General features: G+C 42.0%; 1 protein-coding gene across 1 annotated transcript in view; it reads right to left on the reverse strand.

The window, feature by feature from the left end:
• dysf (dysferlin, limb girdle muscular dystrophy 2B (autosomal recessive)) overlaps nucleotides 1–17787 on the reverse strand; it is a 77334-nt gene that overhangs the window by 23138 nt on the left and 36409 nt on the right. The window contains exons 40-43 of the mRNA XM_069671740.1: nucleotides 17061–17235; nucleotides 16905–16978; nucleotides 10189–10248; nucleotides 1913–2011 (exon numbers count right to left, since the gene is read on the reverse strand). Coding sequence (XP_069527841.1) covers nucleotides 1913–2011; nucleotides 10189–10248; nucleotides 16905–16978; nucleotides 17061–17235 — 408 coding nt within the window. The remainder of the gene's footprint in view (nucleotides 1–1912; nucleotides 2012–10188; nucleotides 10249–16904; nucleotides 16979–17060; nucleotides 17236–17787) is intronic.

Genomic DNA, 17787 nt, shown 5'->3' on the forward strand with positions numbered 1-17787 from the left:
AAAAGAAGGGATAGCAAAGGAAAGGTGAGGATATTAAGAGAGGGAGTTGACTTTGGGTCAAAACAAGGCTGGAAACTGTAAGTAGCCACCCAAAGACCGTCGAAAGGGCAGAAGGAACAGAAGCGGTAAGAGAAAGAAGGTGGCAGCAAGGGGTGAGAGGAAGGTAAAGGAGGTTGGAAAGGTTGGAAACTGTGGCTCATTTCCCTGTGACAGTAGCAGATCTGACTGAAGGGGCTGTCAAAGAAAAGAAAGGAGCAGGAGACGATTGGACAGAAGAGGCGGGAGGGAATAAATAGGAAGGGGGCGTTGGCACTGAGTAGGTGGAGGGGCGAGGGTGAAAGTGAGGCAACGCGAGGATGGAACTAGTGGCTCATTGGTCATTTCGCTCGTTTCCAACCAACTGTCAAGTGAATTTCTTGCAAAGATTTGAAATGTCGCAAAAAAACTCAAAGGCGACTTGGATGTGTTTCCATCTGCAAGGGTGAAACCATTTAATGGGCTTCCTGGATGAAAAAATACACCCACTAGATGGCTAACTGGAAAGAGCCTTTCAAGGGTCAACAACTATTGGGCAAGCTGTTATTGTTCTCCACTGGGCCACTGAGTTACAGCCATGATTTAAAGTTTTCATCTGAAGGAAATGACAAAGAAACGTACTTTTACATGGCCGCACGTACGGCATGGTCTGTCTGGAACATATGTTATAGTTGAAGTAAGATTCGACTACTTTTGCCTGAGTTTGGTCAATATGTTTGCTATTTGTTTAACTGACGCTGAGTATTCAAAATAATGTATTACATGTTTTTAAGGACAAATTAAGAAAAATAATGTTACATCTCAGAAACAAACCTCTTTGAAAGCTCAATGAAAGATGTTAAAGGACATAAAAGAGTAGATTTAAAGCTGCTCCGCTGATGTGAAATGGCTTTCAAGGGAGAGGTTAGAGGTCTTATTAGAGAGAAATAAGAAGGCCAAATTCTGACATGATTAGTCATTTGTTTGGGCATCACACAAGAAGACTGACGCGAGGTTTGAGTCCCGGTGGAAGAAAAGGTCGGCGCTTGGACCGAGAGAATCGGGATAAGGGTTGAGCAGAGCGTGGGCGAAAGCAGAGAGGCTCTTGGGATGGCGGCTGAACCGTGGCAGACTGAAAGAACGAGACTTAAGAGAGACATTGACGACTGACGTGATCTTTGGTTTCAGACTCCCCGAATTTGTCCCACTGTAGCGTTCCCGAAGCGAATACAACACAGATTAGTCATCCGAGTTATTCGGAAAACGGTCTAAATGTCACGGCTCTGGTCTGCGAGGACATGAGAAGAGAGGTGGAGCGGGGAAAGGACGGACTGGCAGGAAGCAAAAAATGTGATTTAAACGGTGAAGTTTGGTATAACGAGCAAAACATTTCAAGAAAATGGAACAAAGGGCTCCACTGTCTCCGTCTTCTTTATGTTTTCCAGCAGCGTTCTCCATCTTTGTTAGAGTTTTCTTTGTTTTCACCTTCTTATTCCTGTTGGTTTCTGTATTGTGAAGCACACTAAGATTAGTTTGGCTCAGATTTACATTGACAGACACACAAACTATGTCTCTGTGAACCAATCAACTGCTAGCATACACCAAAAATATTAAAGCAATTTAAATGATCTTCACGACTGATTTATCCACTAACTAACTCTGTTTCCTTACGAAATATATCATTCAATCATTAAACACAAAGACAGTTGATTTTATTATGAAAGTAATGAGTTGTAAATGTTTAACCTGCTAACTCAAAGCGCTTATTAGCCATTAGCATCTAGCTACCTGGTTTTGTGCCCCTACTCCTGCTGACTTTGTGTAGCCTCAGTAGATACAACATGCTTAAAGAAACTCTTACTGTAGCTTGTGTTACATATGAAACACACTTTCTTACCTTCAGCGTGTCGAAGCCTCTCTCCAGGTACGTCCCGTACTTGTTTTTCTCTCCAGTTGAGGCGTAGAATTTACTCCACCAGTCCATGAACTCCTCTTCCTGTTGGTCACACAGTTAGAGGTCAGAAGTTGAGCTGCAAACTGTGGTTAAATTAAATACAAAAAACTTTCACTTTAAATTATCTTAGATCCAAACTTTGCTGTCTTTTATCTTTATCTTCGTGCAAACTATGAAAAATGAAAGTTGACCCTCTCTCTCAGCTTAAAATGAGCCCTTAAACATCGATAGCTATGATTATGCTTAACGTCTAAACTCCTGCAGTGAACTTTGACCTTTCAAACACATGAAAAGCGCTGTGGTAAGTGCTGTTTGCCTTTGCAGAGCGGCCCACCTCCGTGCGCAGGAATAACTTGCTTTTCATGATTTTTCCAATGATCCCAGAGCAACACGGGGTTCGCCAACTCACGTCAACACATGTAAAAACTGCCTCTGGTGGCTCTGTGGCATTAAGGTCATGGTATATGGGCGTTCTGAGGCAATGGAAATGGTAACGTTGAGATGGGAACAGGAGTAAAGTGGACAGAACCAACGAGGACATCAAAAGAAAAATATAACAGTAAAAAAAAGAAAAGCAGATGCAAAATGTATGTTTGTGTTTGAAAGAAAAGAATCTGCTGCTTTGCTCCAGGCTCTTTTTCCATCACTTCTCTATTACACACGAATAATCGGCTGCCGCAGACATCTATAGTATTCTCCACTTGTTTTATGATGGGATAAATCTTTCTCAACAAACGATCAGGTTTGACCAGAGCGTAGGTTTTCATCTGAATGTTGTAAAGGGATCGTCTGTTAATTGTCTGCTGGTCTGAACCACCAAATGCACAACATCATAACTGTCTAAGCGATCGTTTAAAAGAACAGAAGAGCTTTGTAAGGACAATGAAATTCAACAGGCTTTGGCTTCTTCCTTCTCAGGACAATGAAGTCCTACTGAAGTCACGAGTCATTAATGTTGAAGTCACGTTCATTATCTGTCAAGTTAAGTTTAAAGCCTCATCAGACTCATAAGTCCAGTCATAAGACCACAGTCCGAAACTTGGCAGACTGGCTGAAGTGACCCCAATTTCTGTTCCAAAAGTGAAGCCACCTGTTTCAAGACTCCATCGACAGTTGTATTAATTCTTATAGCTGAATATCCAGCCTTTGGAAACATGACAACATTCAATCAATCAGTCAATCAGAAGTAAGAGATCACAGCTCCCAAGGGGAGAGTGGTAATGCATTTTAATATGGATGAAACTAAGTCACAATATCAATAAGTATCCACAGTATTGATTATCATTGTTTGCCTTCATTAAAATCACAAAGGTTTTTACTTTCTAAAAGCTGATTTGCAGGAGTTCCTGAACTCTTTAACGTCCCCTAATGCACAGGTTCTCCAGGGACCCCTTACAGGGGAGAACACTTTCCAAGGACCCCCTCACAAAACACTGATTAGGCATATGCTTACTGCCATTTGCACTCCATTGGAATTATTTGTATTGTAAAAGTTATCAACCTAAAGACTTCAGACCTGCTTCATAGAGATAAACAGAAAAACATTTTAATTAGAATCATGTTAACACCACTTATAGACTTTAAAACAGAGGCTCATTTTATTCTAGCATTTATACATTTCAACTAATTGATCTTAAAATCTTTCAGAACGGTTCAGCTGCAGGAACGGTTCGCTGCGACCTGAGTGAGCTGAGTGATTCATGACAGATCGACGTCATGTGTCACAATCATGTAAGTTTCTATTGGTCCACAGCTAACGTGGGCGGGAGTCCTGGAATCCATATGCTTGTTTCATTGGCACAAGTGGTCGTCATCTGTAGACATGCAGTTTGTAATAATTTTAGGATTTATTATTTATTTATTATAATTATTTCACTTTGAAAACCACCGCACGAAAGGACCCCTGAAGTGACACAAATTAGACCATATAATAAAAACGTATCCAAGGAGAAGAACTTTTCAAGTGTGTTAAACCTTTGACAGATATGGTCATACATCCTGTTACAGTCTATGTTGAAGGAGAGAAACCATCATGATGTAAACGCTTAATTCTCACACAAAAATGCACCTAAACAAAAGTATGAGTAAAATGTGTAAACAGACTCTTGAATGATTAAACAAATAGACCCACAGACTTACCCACTGTAACATCTAGTGTCCGCGTTAACAGTGAAAGGCAGGTCAGACAGGAATTAGATTTCATCACACATTTTGCACTGGATGGATTCAGACACAAACGCTGACAAGACGAAACCACGCACTAAAGCAACAGGATTAAACACATTCGAAGTAGCTTTTAAACACATTTGTGAGAACGTCTCCATTACACATAAAGGGTTTCACTCCAAAAACAAACATGCGTCTCTTACAAAATGACCGCTGGCATGAAAGAAAAGGCCGTTAAAGTCTTACTATTACGACCATGAGTCATCCTGAGGCCGGCTCTTACAATGTCGTTCTGTTTTGGAGGTTAAAATATCTGTGTTTTTGAAATGTTGACCGGAGGCTTTCCGTGGTTTGGACACATTTTGATTTATAATATGTGATTTTTGGGGGAATATACGACATCTTTGAGTGAAACCCTGTTATGTGATTTTATCAGGGCTTGTATTTTCTCAAGTATGAATCAGCGACATCCATCAAATTTACTAAAAGTCTGTTCACATTGGCAACATCAAGCGGTCTATTCAAACATCCATTTGTGAGTATTTTCTCACAGTGTGTTTGTGTGTGTGCGAGTGTGTGTGTGTTGACGGCAGCCCTGACGCAACGAGGAAACAACGACTACAAAGATGAGGAATACCGGGGGGACAGATCACACTACCAGCCCCCTTTGCTCACACACATTTCAGCCCGAGCCGTCCCCGCCCTGCAACCTTCAACCCTCCGAGGAACACTGGAGATTAAAACACGCTCATGACGCATGCACCACTTTTTCCTTTGTGTGTGTTTTAGTGTATGTGCGAACATAAATGTAGAACAGAAGTGCTCTTATGGCACTCGGTCGGTGTGGAATCCCCTTTCTCCTACTTCCCACAGACTCAAAGAAACACACAAATCAAGAGGGGGGAAAACTATGGAATTCCTCATTATTCCGAAGTGGCAGCATGGCAAGGAAAAGGGCAGCACGTGGAGTTTAACTAGGACATGGCGCTGTGAAGTGTCTGCTGTGTGTTAATGTGCCCTCTGTGGACAGCCGCTGCCAAGCATTGATGACAGGGGCGCCAGAATGTGCGCGTGTGTGTGCCCACTGCAGTGTGTGTCAAGGTGTGTTCCCTCAAGTCCGCGACTCCAGATTCAGACAGATTAGGGCCGCCAGTGGAGCGTTCCAGACTGCGCGGGTATTTAGTACACACTCAAGAGACCCAACACACTCACACACACATGCAGTGGTCTGTTCAGGGTGTCATTGTGGTTTGCAGCCTATCATTACGCCCTAAAGGGAAAGCCAGGCTAACCAAACCAGACTGGCACTGCCAAGAACTCTACGAGCAGAGAGGCTGGGTTTACGTAAGAGCTCTGAGCTGCTTCATAAATGCTTCTAGTGGGGAAATCCCTTCCACAGCGGTGCTAGAGGTCAGAGGTCAAAGCAGCAAACTCTGAAGCTGGAAAAGACTCTACAACTACCACCTAGACAGACTTCAAGAGACCATAACTGAGGGAGCATTCGAAGGCTTTTTGTTCAAGGCACAGTTGCTCTACAACATTCAACCTGTAAATACCAGGTGGCAGGTTCGAGGATGCCAGAAGTTTACAGTATAAGCTGTGACACTTGACCTCAGCTGGTAGACAATGTACAAAGATCTTGGTAAATACTGGAGGATAATTATCGAAGGAACACAGGAAGGTGTTGGGCCACCACAAGCCTCCAGAAAAGCCTCCTTGTCGTCGATTCTTCAAGGGTTAAACTCTACTTAAGGGCACCTTTTTGCTAAAGAGTTCAAGAAGCGGCTGTGGCTCAGTGGTAGAGTCGTCATCTCTCAATCCGAATGTTAGGGGTTCGATCCCTGACTGCTACAGTCACATGCCGAAGTGTCCTTGGGCAAGACACTGAACCCCAAATTGCGCCTGGAGCCATTCGAGTATGAATGCATAGATCATTAATTCTCAGATGTACGTCGCTTTAAGTGTTGCCAGGTCTGTGTGACAAAACCAGCCCAATGCTAGAACTCAAAATGTACCTCTGTCAAACCATATACACTGCTTTTAAAGTATAACAGCATTGCTATCATTGCCAAATGCATTGTAAAATACACAGATTAATTAAACTCAGACGGTCATAGAGGTGGGTGAGAGGAGGATGCTATCAAAACTGGCATCCATCATGGACAACTCCTGTCACCCCCGGCGATCTCGGATATACAGTACCGACAAAAAGCTTTTGTATTATCTCCAGCCACACGTCCTATCCATTCTTAGATTCCGTTTTCACTTTACCAGTCCGTTGTGCTGAATGATATGGAGTCCGTTTGGTAGGATTTGGGTATAAATAAATTATTTAATCTAAAATAATACTAAAAATGAAGGATTTCTATTTATAGATTGCCTATTATTCATGAAATTTGCATGCAAACCAACCAGCGGACAAAATAATAGTTGAATTGGGCTAAAAAGTAGCCCAATTCAGCGGGAAAACCACGGACCTGGCAACCCTGGTCGCTTTGGACATAAGTGTCTAAATAAAATGCTAAATAAAATTGTAACATTGTAACATTGTATATCAAACTATAAAATACATTGAGATACAAGAGCTTCCTGATCTGAAAACTAAGGTTACTTAGTTTGAAGCACAAAAGACAGTGAGGGAAACATGTTGGTCTGGGTTAAAATAATGAGTGTATTAAGGTTAAAGCACCTCTATTTTCATGGTTAAACAATAACTCATTAGTTAGAATAACTTTTAAGTCTGCACAAAGTGGGGTACGCCCATTCCGATCCCACGTACATTCTTCAAGGATGTCTTTGTGGGACAAAACATCAACTTACTTAGAATCCCACTCTGAGCCATTGTCAAGTGGAATCAATCCTTGGACCACTGTCCAATCCTGCAGTGCTGTTTTAATTGGTCCACCTTACAAGTTGGATATAAAAGTAAGTGAACACCACCTGAATGCAAACACCTGCAGAATACTCAACAAGATGTCAAGGATCTCCCGAAGCACAAGGCATTGTCTTGTGCATTTCAACAGCATGCCAGTAATTTGCACTCCAACAAGAAGATGGGAACGACTCATGGAAACCACCTGGCGAGATCAGTTGGTATAAAAACGTTCGGAGTGTTGGCCGCCCATTGCACATGACAGGACACCCGTAGATTGTGGGGCACTGACTGCTGCAGAAGATGCAAAGGTGGTGTTCATAAGGAATTCTTCACCACAGCTGAAGGAGACTTAAAGGCCTTGCTATAACATGTGCAGTCTACAAAAGCGTACGTTAGATCCAGCACTGGCAGACCAAGCTTCAGTTTTTTGCTTCAGCAGGGAGGTTTCGTGCTTTGAAGAGAACGTCCTGAAACACTGGGATATCCGGCCACAAGCTGCAGTGATTTCCTCTGCCCCGATGTTGTATCTCCAAAATAAACTGGTCAAGCAGCAGAGCCGTTTGTGTGTCATTCCCTCCACTGCGGTTTCAACGGAGAACACCAAATCTGAAGTAAAAATCTGTGGCATTTTCACATAAACAAATGTCATCTTTGCTATAACTGATTGACATTGCACAGTAGTGACTCGAGCTGTATCCAGTTCTTGAAAGCTTTTCCAGTTTCTGTTCTACACTCACGCTGCCCGGCAGCACAGTACAGGAAGTTACGCGTATGAGATTTCTGGTAAGTTTGCAATGACGCTAAGAAAAACATTGTTGCAGCATTAGCCATGGTAGCTACGATTAACTCAAAGAAGGATTTCCAATTTAAAGATCCACAGAGATTCAGTGTATTTTAATTCTGTCAGTGGAACAGAAGATAATGCACCAATGATGCTTCCTCAATACTGATATATTTGACTTCAGGATTTTCTTCTGAGTAAGCACCTGGTGATTTGTTGTTCAAAGACATCTCAGGTTAAAACTAGGCTTTGGGTTGTTATGCTAGTAGCAGTAGCAGCTGATGTAGCCTTGACAGGTTAGCCTCAAGTAGAGACGAGTCAAGCAGGTATCAGGTAAGCGGGTATCTCCACCCGATGCCCCAACAATCACACCATCTTGTGACACAACAGTGATTTTATGCTGCATCATCCAAAAGGCAAGAAACAACATTCTCCGTTTTGGTTTCTACCATCATATGCGGAAAATGTCTGGCTCTTCAGCTGATGGATCCACTATGTTCACCATCTGGTTTCTGATTATATCTGTAAGCTGTCACGCCGCGCAGGTATGGCCAAACAGAGGTATAAAAAAAAGCAATGCACCCATGTAATCCGGCAGCGTATGAACACATTTGGATGTCATTCTGGGCTGCAAATATGTGCAGCATTCAGATGCTGGAGGCGAACAGCAGTTTACATCAGTCTGCGGTTGAAATTAGCAGAACAAGGAAAACATAAATGATTTAGTACGCTATTTTGACATCTTGTTCCTGGTTACAGTGTCATTATAGGGCCATAAATGTGTGTTTCATAAACCCCAAAAAATACCGCAAAGTCACCTGGCACGGAGCCATTTCAGTTAGTTTGTCTGCTTCGAAAGCAGCCAGGAAGGATTTATGGGACTAGAGGCAAACTACAACATTTTCAGAGTAGAATTAGAGCTAATCGCGACTGTGTTTTGGGCGTGTAATGGAAGAGTTCGATGAGAATTAATGGTAGAGGAGAAACGCAGCACAACCACAACCTTTCAAGGGGCATAAATGTGTACAAACACGTCACCAGCTGAAAGCATAGACACACAAAGCGCATTACAGGGAGGTCACTTGACTGCCACCTAATGAAATGGAGGCTGGTTTGATTCATGACAAACACCATCATCAGGCCAGGATGCCGCATATGAAACGCGACACACAGTGTTCATTTTCCATCTGAGCGATGTTAGATCTCACAAATCGAGAAGGGGAATCAGTGCCTCCGAGGTTTGAGGAGCCTCGACGGTACTGACAGCCATTCTTCTTAAACTTTTCCAACTCTGAAACTATATCTGACTGATCCGTCTATGAAGTCGCTCCACGGAGCGCAGACTTCGCTGCAGTAATCTGGTAATCATCAGACATACGCCCATGACCCATATTTTGGTCGCAACGCAGAGATTAAGAAGCCAGGATTTACAGCACATGAGAGAGTTTTATTTGTCTGGTGCCATGAGATATTAGCGCTCCCTCTTTTTCCTCATTTAAGTCAAACCTCTGATTCTTTTCCTTCCCTCTTGCTTCTCTTTCTCCCTCCTTAACCGTCTCTCATTCATCCATCCCTCGCTCTGCATTTAGCAACTGTCTGCTTACAGAGAGTTGTGGTATAGAGGATCTATAGCAGCTATGTTGACTTTGGCCCCAGCTAGACAGAAAGCCGAGCCTTTAATTTGACTGGTTTCAATATCTGACCCTTAATAAAACAAATATCTTTGTTTGGAGAGAAAGAAATCACCCCCAATTACTGTCGAGGGAAGAAGGAGAGAGCTCTACTGGATGTGTGTATTTGTAGTCTGGTCCGGGTCAGGCTAAGTCTTCCAATTGACCTGGCTTGGATAAATACAATGGAAGAATGTAAGAAGGAGCGTGGTGCTCACGTTCAAATCAGGGATCAGATTTCTTCTGGAACCACACTGCTGAGTGCATGCCCCTCTGTAAAGCATTGAGTTCTTTAGTAGAAGGTTATGGTTAGGGTTAGGGTTAGGTCCTGACCTCAATACTTTTTGGACTTGTTTCAAAGCAAAGATTGTCCCTGGAAAGTTCTCTTCACACGAGGCGAATCCTGGTCGAGTATTTTAAATATAGTTCTAACATGTCTTGAGGGGAACTTTCAAGAATCGTGAGTGCTTGTATGATTTAACCGACTATATGAATATAATGTTTGAAAAACAGCCTGTTGCCAATGTGAACAGATCAGAAGTCCCAGTTGTAAGCTCTCACTATCAACATTAGCATGTGACAGTTTGGCCACCAAATTCAAAATGTGAGACAGGAAGTAGTACGACAACACAAATCAAGCATTAAAGCAGAGAAAGGTGTTTGATCAGTGTGAATCATTTGACAATGAATGAATGAAATGAGTTAAAAAGAGGAGCTTGTTACCTACATGAAGGCTGGAACTAGAGGTGGAAAGGTTAATGATAGCCGAGCTGGCTCCATCTGCAAGCTGCCAGAAACATGCGCACATAAAAACACATATATTCAGGTTGGTTAGGGTTAGCAAAATGTTAGCACATACACAATTCAATTATTTCATTTAATATGTTAAAAACATGAGACTGTAATGTTATAAATACACATGAAACACACTGCATTCTTTACTGCTAACATCATCGGACATTACACGCTAAAATAAAAGGCGTATTTGTGACTCAGACACACAAACACCACCATGTTTTCTCCAGAAAGAGAAACAATAAATCAAAAAATGTGGGTCCAAAAGGGAAAAGCTGGCGCCTTTACACAAATCAAACATGGGAGGTGACTCTCTTTCAGCGGCGTTCGGACAACTCTGATCAGGCGTCACGAAGCCCAGATTAAAAGACCAAAAATGTTTATATGAGGTCACTGAAGAGATGAGCACATGGAGGAACAGATGAAGACAGGAAGGACATTTTAAGATGCAACTCAACAGATATGGGGCAAATGATTCAAAGGAGCAACTTCGGAGTGGACACTGTTTTCAGTGTTAGCAGTCGGTGCGTTACTTTTTCGTCTTCTTTTATCTAACAGACAATCTAACCAGATTCATAGCCAATTACTTCACATACTCTTCTCAGTATCTCTTTTTACTACATACTCACTCTGTCAACTTCTTGCTCTAGAGGTTAAAAAGGAACTTCAGCTGTTTAGGCGTTAATTACTACTAAAGCAGTGACGGCAGAGGTGTTCCGTTGTTGTGCTGGAGTATCGCTTTAAAAACACCCAGAACAAAGTTTGGACCAGTGTATACCAAGGTATAACCAGAGTGAAAGAAACCTGTGTAGGATGGTTATTGAGCACTGTTTTTCAACTTCATCCTGATCTATCTGAGTTAGGAGTGTTGTGTTGGTTGCAGTTGTTCTCTGTAGAGATAGACCGATATGGTTTTTTCAGGGTACCGATACCGATTATTAGTAGTCAAGGAGGCCGATAACCGATATTTGGAGCCGATATTCATTTGCAGTAAAAGTTAAAATAATGGCGTCAAAATTTTGAATACAAACTCCAACAGTTAACATTGTTTAAATGCCTTTAAGCATATGTTTATCAAACAAACAAACAAAAAGCGCAAGGACTTCCCAGGGTCAGCAGCATCTCTTATAAAGTTAACAGAAGATTTAAATAAATAAATAACTTCCTGAAGTTTTTTAAAGTAAATAAAACAAAGTTAAATAAAATTTGTAAAGAAATGAACTCTTATCGGCCGCCAGATTAAAAAAAAAGAAAAGAAAAAAAAAGGCCAATGCCGATATGCGTCAAAATGCCAAATATCGGCCCGGCCAATAATCGGTCTATCCCTAGTTCTCTGTATCTCTGGGGCCCAGCTGGGTGACACTGCAAAAGAAGTAGCTCCGCCTTTAACGTACCGACCTTCCCACTATTGCAGCTTGTAGTCTCCACCTTTGCTTGTATCGCAAACTAGCTACGGAACGACGCTACCCTCAACAAAAATGGCAACCCAAGACAGAGGCAGAGGAGACTTTGTTTGTTGACTCACTGGATATTCAGCTGTATTTACCCTAGAACGTATGACTAAAGGCATGCCGCTACCATGCAATGCATCCTGGTACATGTAGGCACTATTGGCACGGCTGGTTGAGCAGGAGAACTGCTTTTTCTCGGTCGCTACAGCACGCACTGAGGAATGTATTGCGTCAATAGACTACATTTACCATCAACGCTGATTGGATATCCACTAAAATGAAAACTCCCTCGAGTGTTGATTTAATCACCGAATGCTTTGAGAGTAGGATTTCGCCCAAGCTAAAACGTGCAACCCTGGAATAAATCCAACGTCCAAAGTCCTGTGTAAGGCTGTGGTTTGTGCTGCTTTATGCTGAGCTGTGCTTTTAATATATATTCTTTAACTTCATCTTTAAGAGGACAGAAATTTAAATGCTGAGTAATTATAATATCTAAATAAGTTTGTACAAATCATACGACAACAGTTTGTCTTCCATTAAAAGCAGCTCTCTGCTTGTTGAGGGTGTCGACTTAAAGTTGCACTCCTTTAATTACATTTTTCTACATCTAATGATTTATCGGTCATCCCTGGTTACAATCAACTGCCCGACAAGTGTGCGAAACTTTTAGTCAAAACCATGTTTGTACCCGCTGGTTGCATCACTGTTATTGTTTGCACGCACAGTTGTTTTGATGTCAAAGCTCTTTAATCGGATGGGGGCGTTCGTGTCAGGGTGGGTGCACTAATTTCAACACCCAAATTAAACTCATAACACACAAACGCACACTGATTAGCATTAGCTTAGGTCATACTTGACATTTTTGGACCTCCCATGTCACCAGAAACGAGACAATTGGGATTTTCGTCAGTGCGAGAGAACGACGCATGTGTGTGTGTTGGTGTGCGTTTGTTTTGTGTGTTGTGGCATCTGTGGGTTAAGGGATGGCAAAGAGGGACGCACAGGGACATTAAAAGAAAGACAAAAGGCCCGGAGAGGGTTTAAAGACGATGGAAAGATCAAAGAGGGGATGAATGACTGATGAACCACAGCAATAAGGGGAGGGAAAGAAAAGAGGAAGAGACAAATAACATGGGCTTTAATGAGCTCCAACTTTAAAACAATAGAGGAAGAAAGAAGGAAGGATAAAATAATGGGAAAGAAAGGAGGAAGGTTAAGGAGGTTAAGAAAGGCAAGGATACGTGTGTTTAAGAGAGGAGACAAGGAGGAGGAAAAGTGAAGGAAACCAGTGAGAAGAGGAAGGAATGAGATTTGACAAGAGATAATAGAGAAAGAGAGAAATGAGACATGCCAAGGAGGGAGGAGGAGAGAAGAAGAAAATGTCACAAAGGAGAAGAAGAAGAAGGAGAAGAGGAGAAGGAGAGGAACATGTGGAGGAGAAGAATGAGATGTGGAGATGATGAAGAAGAAGGAGGAGGAGATGTGGAAACAAAGGGAAAGAGGAAGAAGAAGAAATGAGGGAGGGAAAGAGATTAAGAGAGAAAAGAAGAGAGGTGGAGAAGAAGGGATACTGGGCAAGAGAAGAAAGGAAAGGATATGGAGAGAGGAAGACTGATGTTTGAAAAGGGCAGGGAAAGTGACAGAGGATGAACAACAGATGACGGGAGCGGGGAAAGAAGAGGTGAAGCAGTCCAGAACAGAAGTCTTGAATCATCGCGTCCACACGGAGGAGATCGTCAGGAATCACGAGTCTGGAATTCTTTCCTGAAAAATCAGATCCACTGTCTTTGAATGTTAACTCCTAAAAAACGGGCCAAACGGTGGTTTTCCATGTTGTAGCTCATTAACTTCAAACCCTCAACACTCAAACACTACTGCACGGCTTTTTCCAGCATCTATCATGCGGCCTTTATTGATCACTGACAGCAGCTTTTAAACCATTATGAAACAGTCTTGATTAAATACTGGTGCCTCTATAAGACAACACAACAATGAGAACAATGGCTATTTCTATGTGATCATTGTTCATGTCTATCACTGGGTTCAAATCCCTACAGAATCTGTCAAAACATCTTACAACCATACGAGTTTCCCACGTTAGCGCCCGACCGATGGCAGGCAAAACACTAACTCATTAGTACTGGAGAAATATATATATTTTGTAATATTTTATTTGGGGCTTTTTTGTGATGAAGGCTCATAGGGAAGTATCAGCACGGAGAAACAGAAAAGAACTGGCTGAATATCAAAGCTAACAGCTTAGCCAAAAGCTAAAGATGTAGAGCAAAGGCAGAAACGAACGCCATTGTTGGTTGGAAGAACTAACTTGACTTGGCCCTCTTCCTCCCAGACTGGTATTTGTCCGCTCAATTTATAAAGATGCAATATGAATGTACATTGGTGGCTACAACAAAACTAGCTAGTTTTGACTAACAGGTAAATGTAGCTAACACTAGCTGCAGCAAAAGCTTCCTGTGCCAACAGCTTCACGAACAAATGCACCGTTCAGCCACATCAAGACCTTTACGACACTAGACAACGGTGCTCATGGGAAATGCAGTCTCTATAAAGGGCTGTTGTCCAATCTGGCTGCCCAACGTTCCTTATGGTTGTTTGAAAGGCGGCCATCATGTAGCAGGAGAAACTAGCTAAACAGCTAGCATGGATCCATTCAAAGGCAACAAAATCCACCAAATCTCACAATTGGACACCAAATATCTTGTTTGTTAATAATTCACTGCATTATGGGGAGTTATGTTCTTTGCTAACTTTCCTTTTAAACTGTTGTTTATTGATGTTGATGCTAGCAGGCGCCGCGCACTGCTGCAGTAACGGCTGCTGGATAACAAGCCTGGCTTTAAATCCTAAACAGGGAGTATTCATAACTAAATAAGCAACAATCAAAGTCCCAGAAGTCTGTCTCTTTAATTCAAACTATTTCAGCTAATGCAACAACATTATACACACAATAATCAGTTTGTTTTTTAATGTTAGTTTAATGGACTACGGGGACCACAGTTTGATGACAGTGCATTCCTGAGCCTACCAGGCTCCCTTAGGTCCTTATTGGTACAAACGTGATTTACACAAGGACAGCTGCGGTCTCTTAGTGCGTGTGTGTATGTCTGTGTATTATTTATGTTTACCCCCTCTACAGAGGGCATGACAGCCTAATGCGGTTTGAAAAAAAGACCAAATTATGGTGTGTCCCGGTTCTATACATTCCTCCATTCATTAATATACACAGAAAAAAGACTCTATGTGTGTGTGTTTGTGTGTGGGGGTTTGTTCCCTACAGACCTTTCTCTATCAACGATGATTGTCTGTAGGGTACATTGTCCCCAAGGTTGCATGTGGTATATCTTGGTTGACATATTTGCAAAACATGTTTAATTATGACGGCATGAAGCAAACATGAAACACTGTAAGAGGTTAAAAATTTCCCTCAGATGATGTTCAACATATAGTCAGCCCTGCAAGCTGCCATGTTGTAGTGATATTGTCCCCCCCCCCCCCCCCAAAAAAACGCTCTCAGTTTATGGTATAAAATCTAACATTTCCGCATAAAAAATATCCAAAAACAACTGGACCTATGTTATAGTCACTGGTCAATCTCAGACAAATCCAAAGCTTAAACAAGCTAACGAGACGTTACCTTTAGTGGTCTCCCTTCAGGACAGATATGGGAAACACCAGCTAATACTTTAGAGAGTGTGAAAGGAAGTCGATGAACTTCTAATGTTAGCTAACGTTACTTAAATGAAATGACATAACTGGAATATCTGTAACATGAATGAAACGTTCTGCATGAATCGCGTTTGATAGATTTTCATCAGAAATGGTGTTTGGTTAACAATGAAGACAACAACTCCCATGATGCCACGCGACTCCATGACATCATCAAATTACGTCTTTAGTTAATGATTTGATTGAAAGACCCCTACTGACAGAGATTACATACTGTGCCTTTAAGTTGGGTTGATGTTTTGTCACAATTTACTGGTTTAAAGCTGCTGTGAGGAACTTTTGGTTCGTGTTGTTTTGGCGCCCCTTGTGGACAAAGCCGTACATCTTATCTGTTTGGTGGTGTTTTTTAACAAAAAAATGTCCTCCTGCTTTCTTTAACAGTCATATGTATCATTCACTTTAAATTGTTGTACTGGAAAATGTAAACAAAGGGAGTTAATCGCTTCGTCTGACACCTACCCCGACGCCAGCAGCTTCAAGTATTAAAAATAACTATATAGAAATAATCAATCTTGGCGCTGATAGTCTGGTTTGCTTTTGTAGCTCATATAGAGACATCAGAATTAATTTCAGTCTGTTTCATAACCATCGCTTTAACAAAGCCTGGGAATGTTAAAAACAGACTTACAGTATCTACTTTTGTAATATCGGTGAAATTACAAATTCTCATCTGTTACCTGAACGTTGCGAGCATCTTAGACACCACAGCAAAAGTCAAACAAATGTCCCTTGTGTGTGTAAATGCAGATATAATTTCCCTCCTGACGCATAAAGAAGAAGAGAATATTATGAGAATATTTGTGGTCATGTCTTTGGGTTTGAGTACATTTGTGTGTAAATTGTGTGCATGAAACGAGAGAAAATTTAACAGGGATTGGGTCGAGTTTCTTTTAGCTGTGAAAGAAAGAAAGAAAGAAGACGAGAAAAGTTTGAGGAAAAAAAAGACTGAGGGAGAAGGAGCGAGAACGTTAATGATTGGTGACGAGCGCGGGTTTCGTGGCCGCTGACCACAAAGACGATTGCAATGTGTTCATGTCAGAACGTGTTTATTTATGCTGCTGCTACCACTAAACACACACACACACACACGGAAACACACTCAGATGGAGAGACAGACACTCACAAACTTCCTTCTAATCAGTCCTCACGACTGCACAACTGCCATAACACACACACACACACACACACACACACACCCACACAGATGTTCCCTGTGGAAAGACGAGTGTTTCATACTTGCCCTTTAAACTTATTGGTTATAACACGCACTCAAACAAATATGCACACATAAGCATCAACAGAAAGGTCAGTAGCACAAACTGTGTATTAATCCGCAGCTGAAAATAGTCCCCATCCATCGCACCATTCCCTCCAGTGCTTGTTTAGAGAAACACTGATGATCGTTTTAATCTCTGTACCTCTGACATACTAACTGATGGGATGTTTTTACCTGGTCAGGCACAAGCGGCTCCTCGTCGTCGATGTCGATGAAAACCTCTCCACTAATCAGCTGGGGCGGATCACCTTTAAACACAAACAGCAGAGACATTTTCAGACAGTTTTTAACGTCAGACATGTTTTTTTTAAAATTTCATCCATGTCTTACGTCTCCATCCCTGGTCCTCCTCCTCCTCCACCGCTCCTTCCTCCTCCGGGACGCACCGATACTCCTCCAGAGAGCGGATGGTGCACTGGCCGACCACCGGCTTCCTCCCAAACTGACGGTTGTCGATGACTTTGATGACGATTGGCGGCATGTAGAGCTCCTCGCAGGGAAGTCTCTGAAAGAAAGAAAGACAATAAGTCAACCTCTTCATCCCTCGGCCTCTAGCTCAGGCCCACGCTCGAAAATGACATGCCCGGACTGAATAGAGTATTTCTCTGCAACTACAAGGTCTATATGAACAATCTTGGTGTCATTATAAAGATAACTCTTTAGAGATAGAAAGAATTGTTACAGAAGTCACTGGGTCAGGATGAAGAGGTTAAAGAAAGAAGACTAGAAAGGTAAAATAGACACCACTTCCTTTGACCTGTGGCTGCACTTGGTTCCCTAACGCCTGACTGTAATTGGTTACGCCAACTGCCTGCCTGACGCTGATTGGCTATGGCTGCTGACTGTCTGAAGCTGATTGGTCACGCTTTGGTGACAGTCCAATCAGGGCATGGTTACACCTTAGCCGACCCCTCCCATGTGAATAAATCCATAGGTGGAGATGTGATGTTAGCGACACCACACTTCAAAAAGCGACCGAAAGAATCCACTCAATAAAACTGAGGTAACAATTCACACTTTATTTGACTGAGTAAATTTTATCCAACGTTTTGAGTGA

This window comes from Semicossyphus pulcher, unplaced genomic scaffold (assembly GCF_022749685.1).
Source record: "Semicossyphus pulcher isolate SPU_LCO1_2020_fin unplaced genomic scaffold, fSemPul1.0.p SCAF_21, whole genome shotgun sequence".
NCBI lineage: Eukaryota > Metazoa > Chordata > Actinopteri > Labriformes > Labridae > Semicossyphus > Semicossyphus pulcher.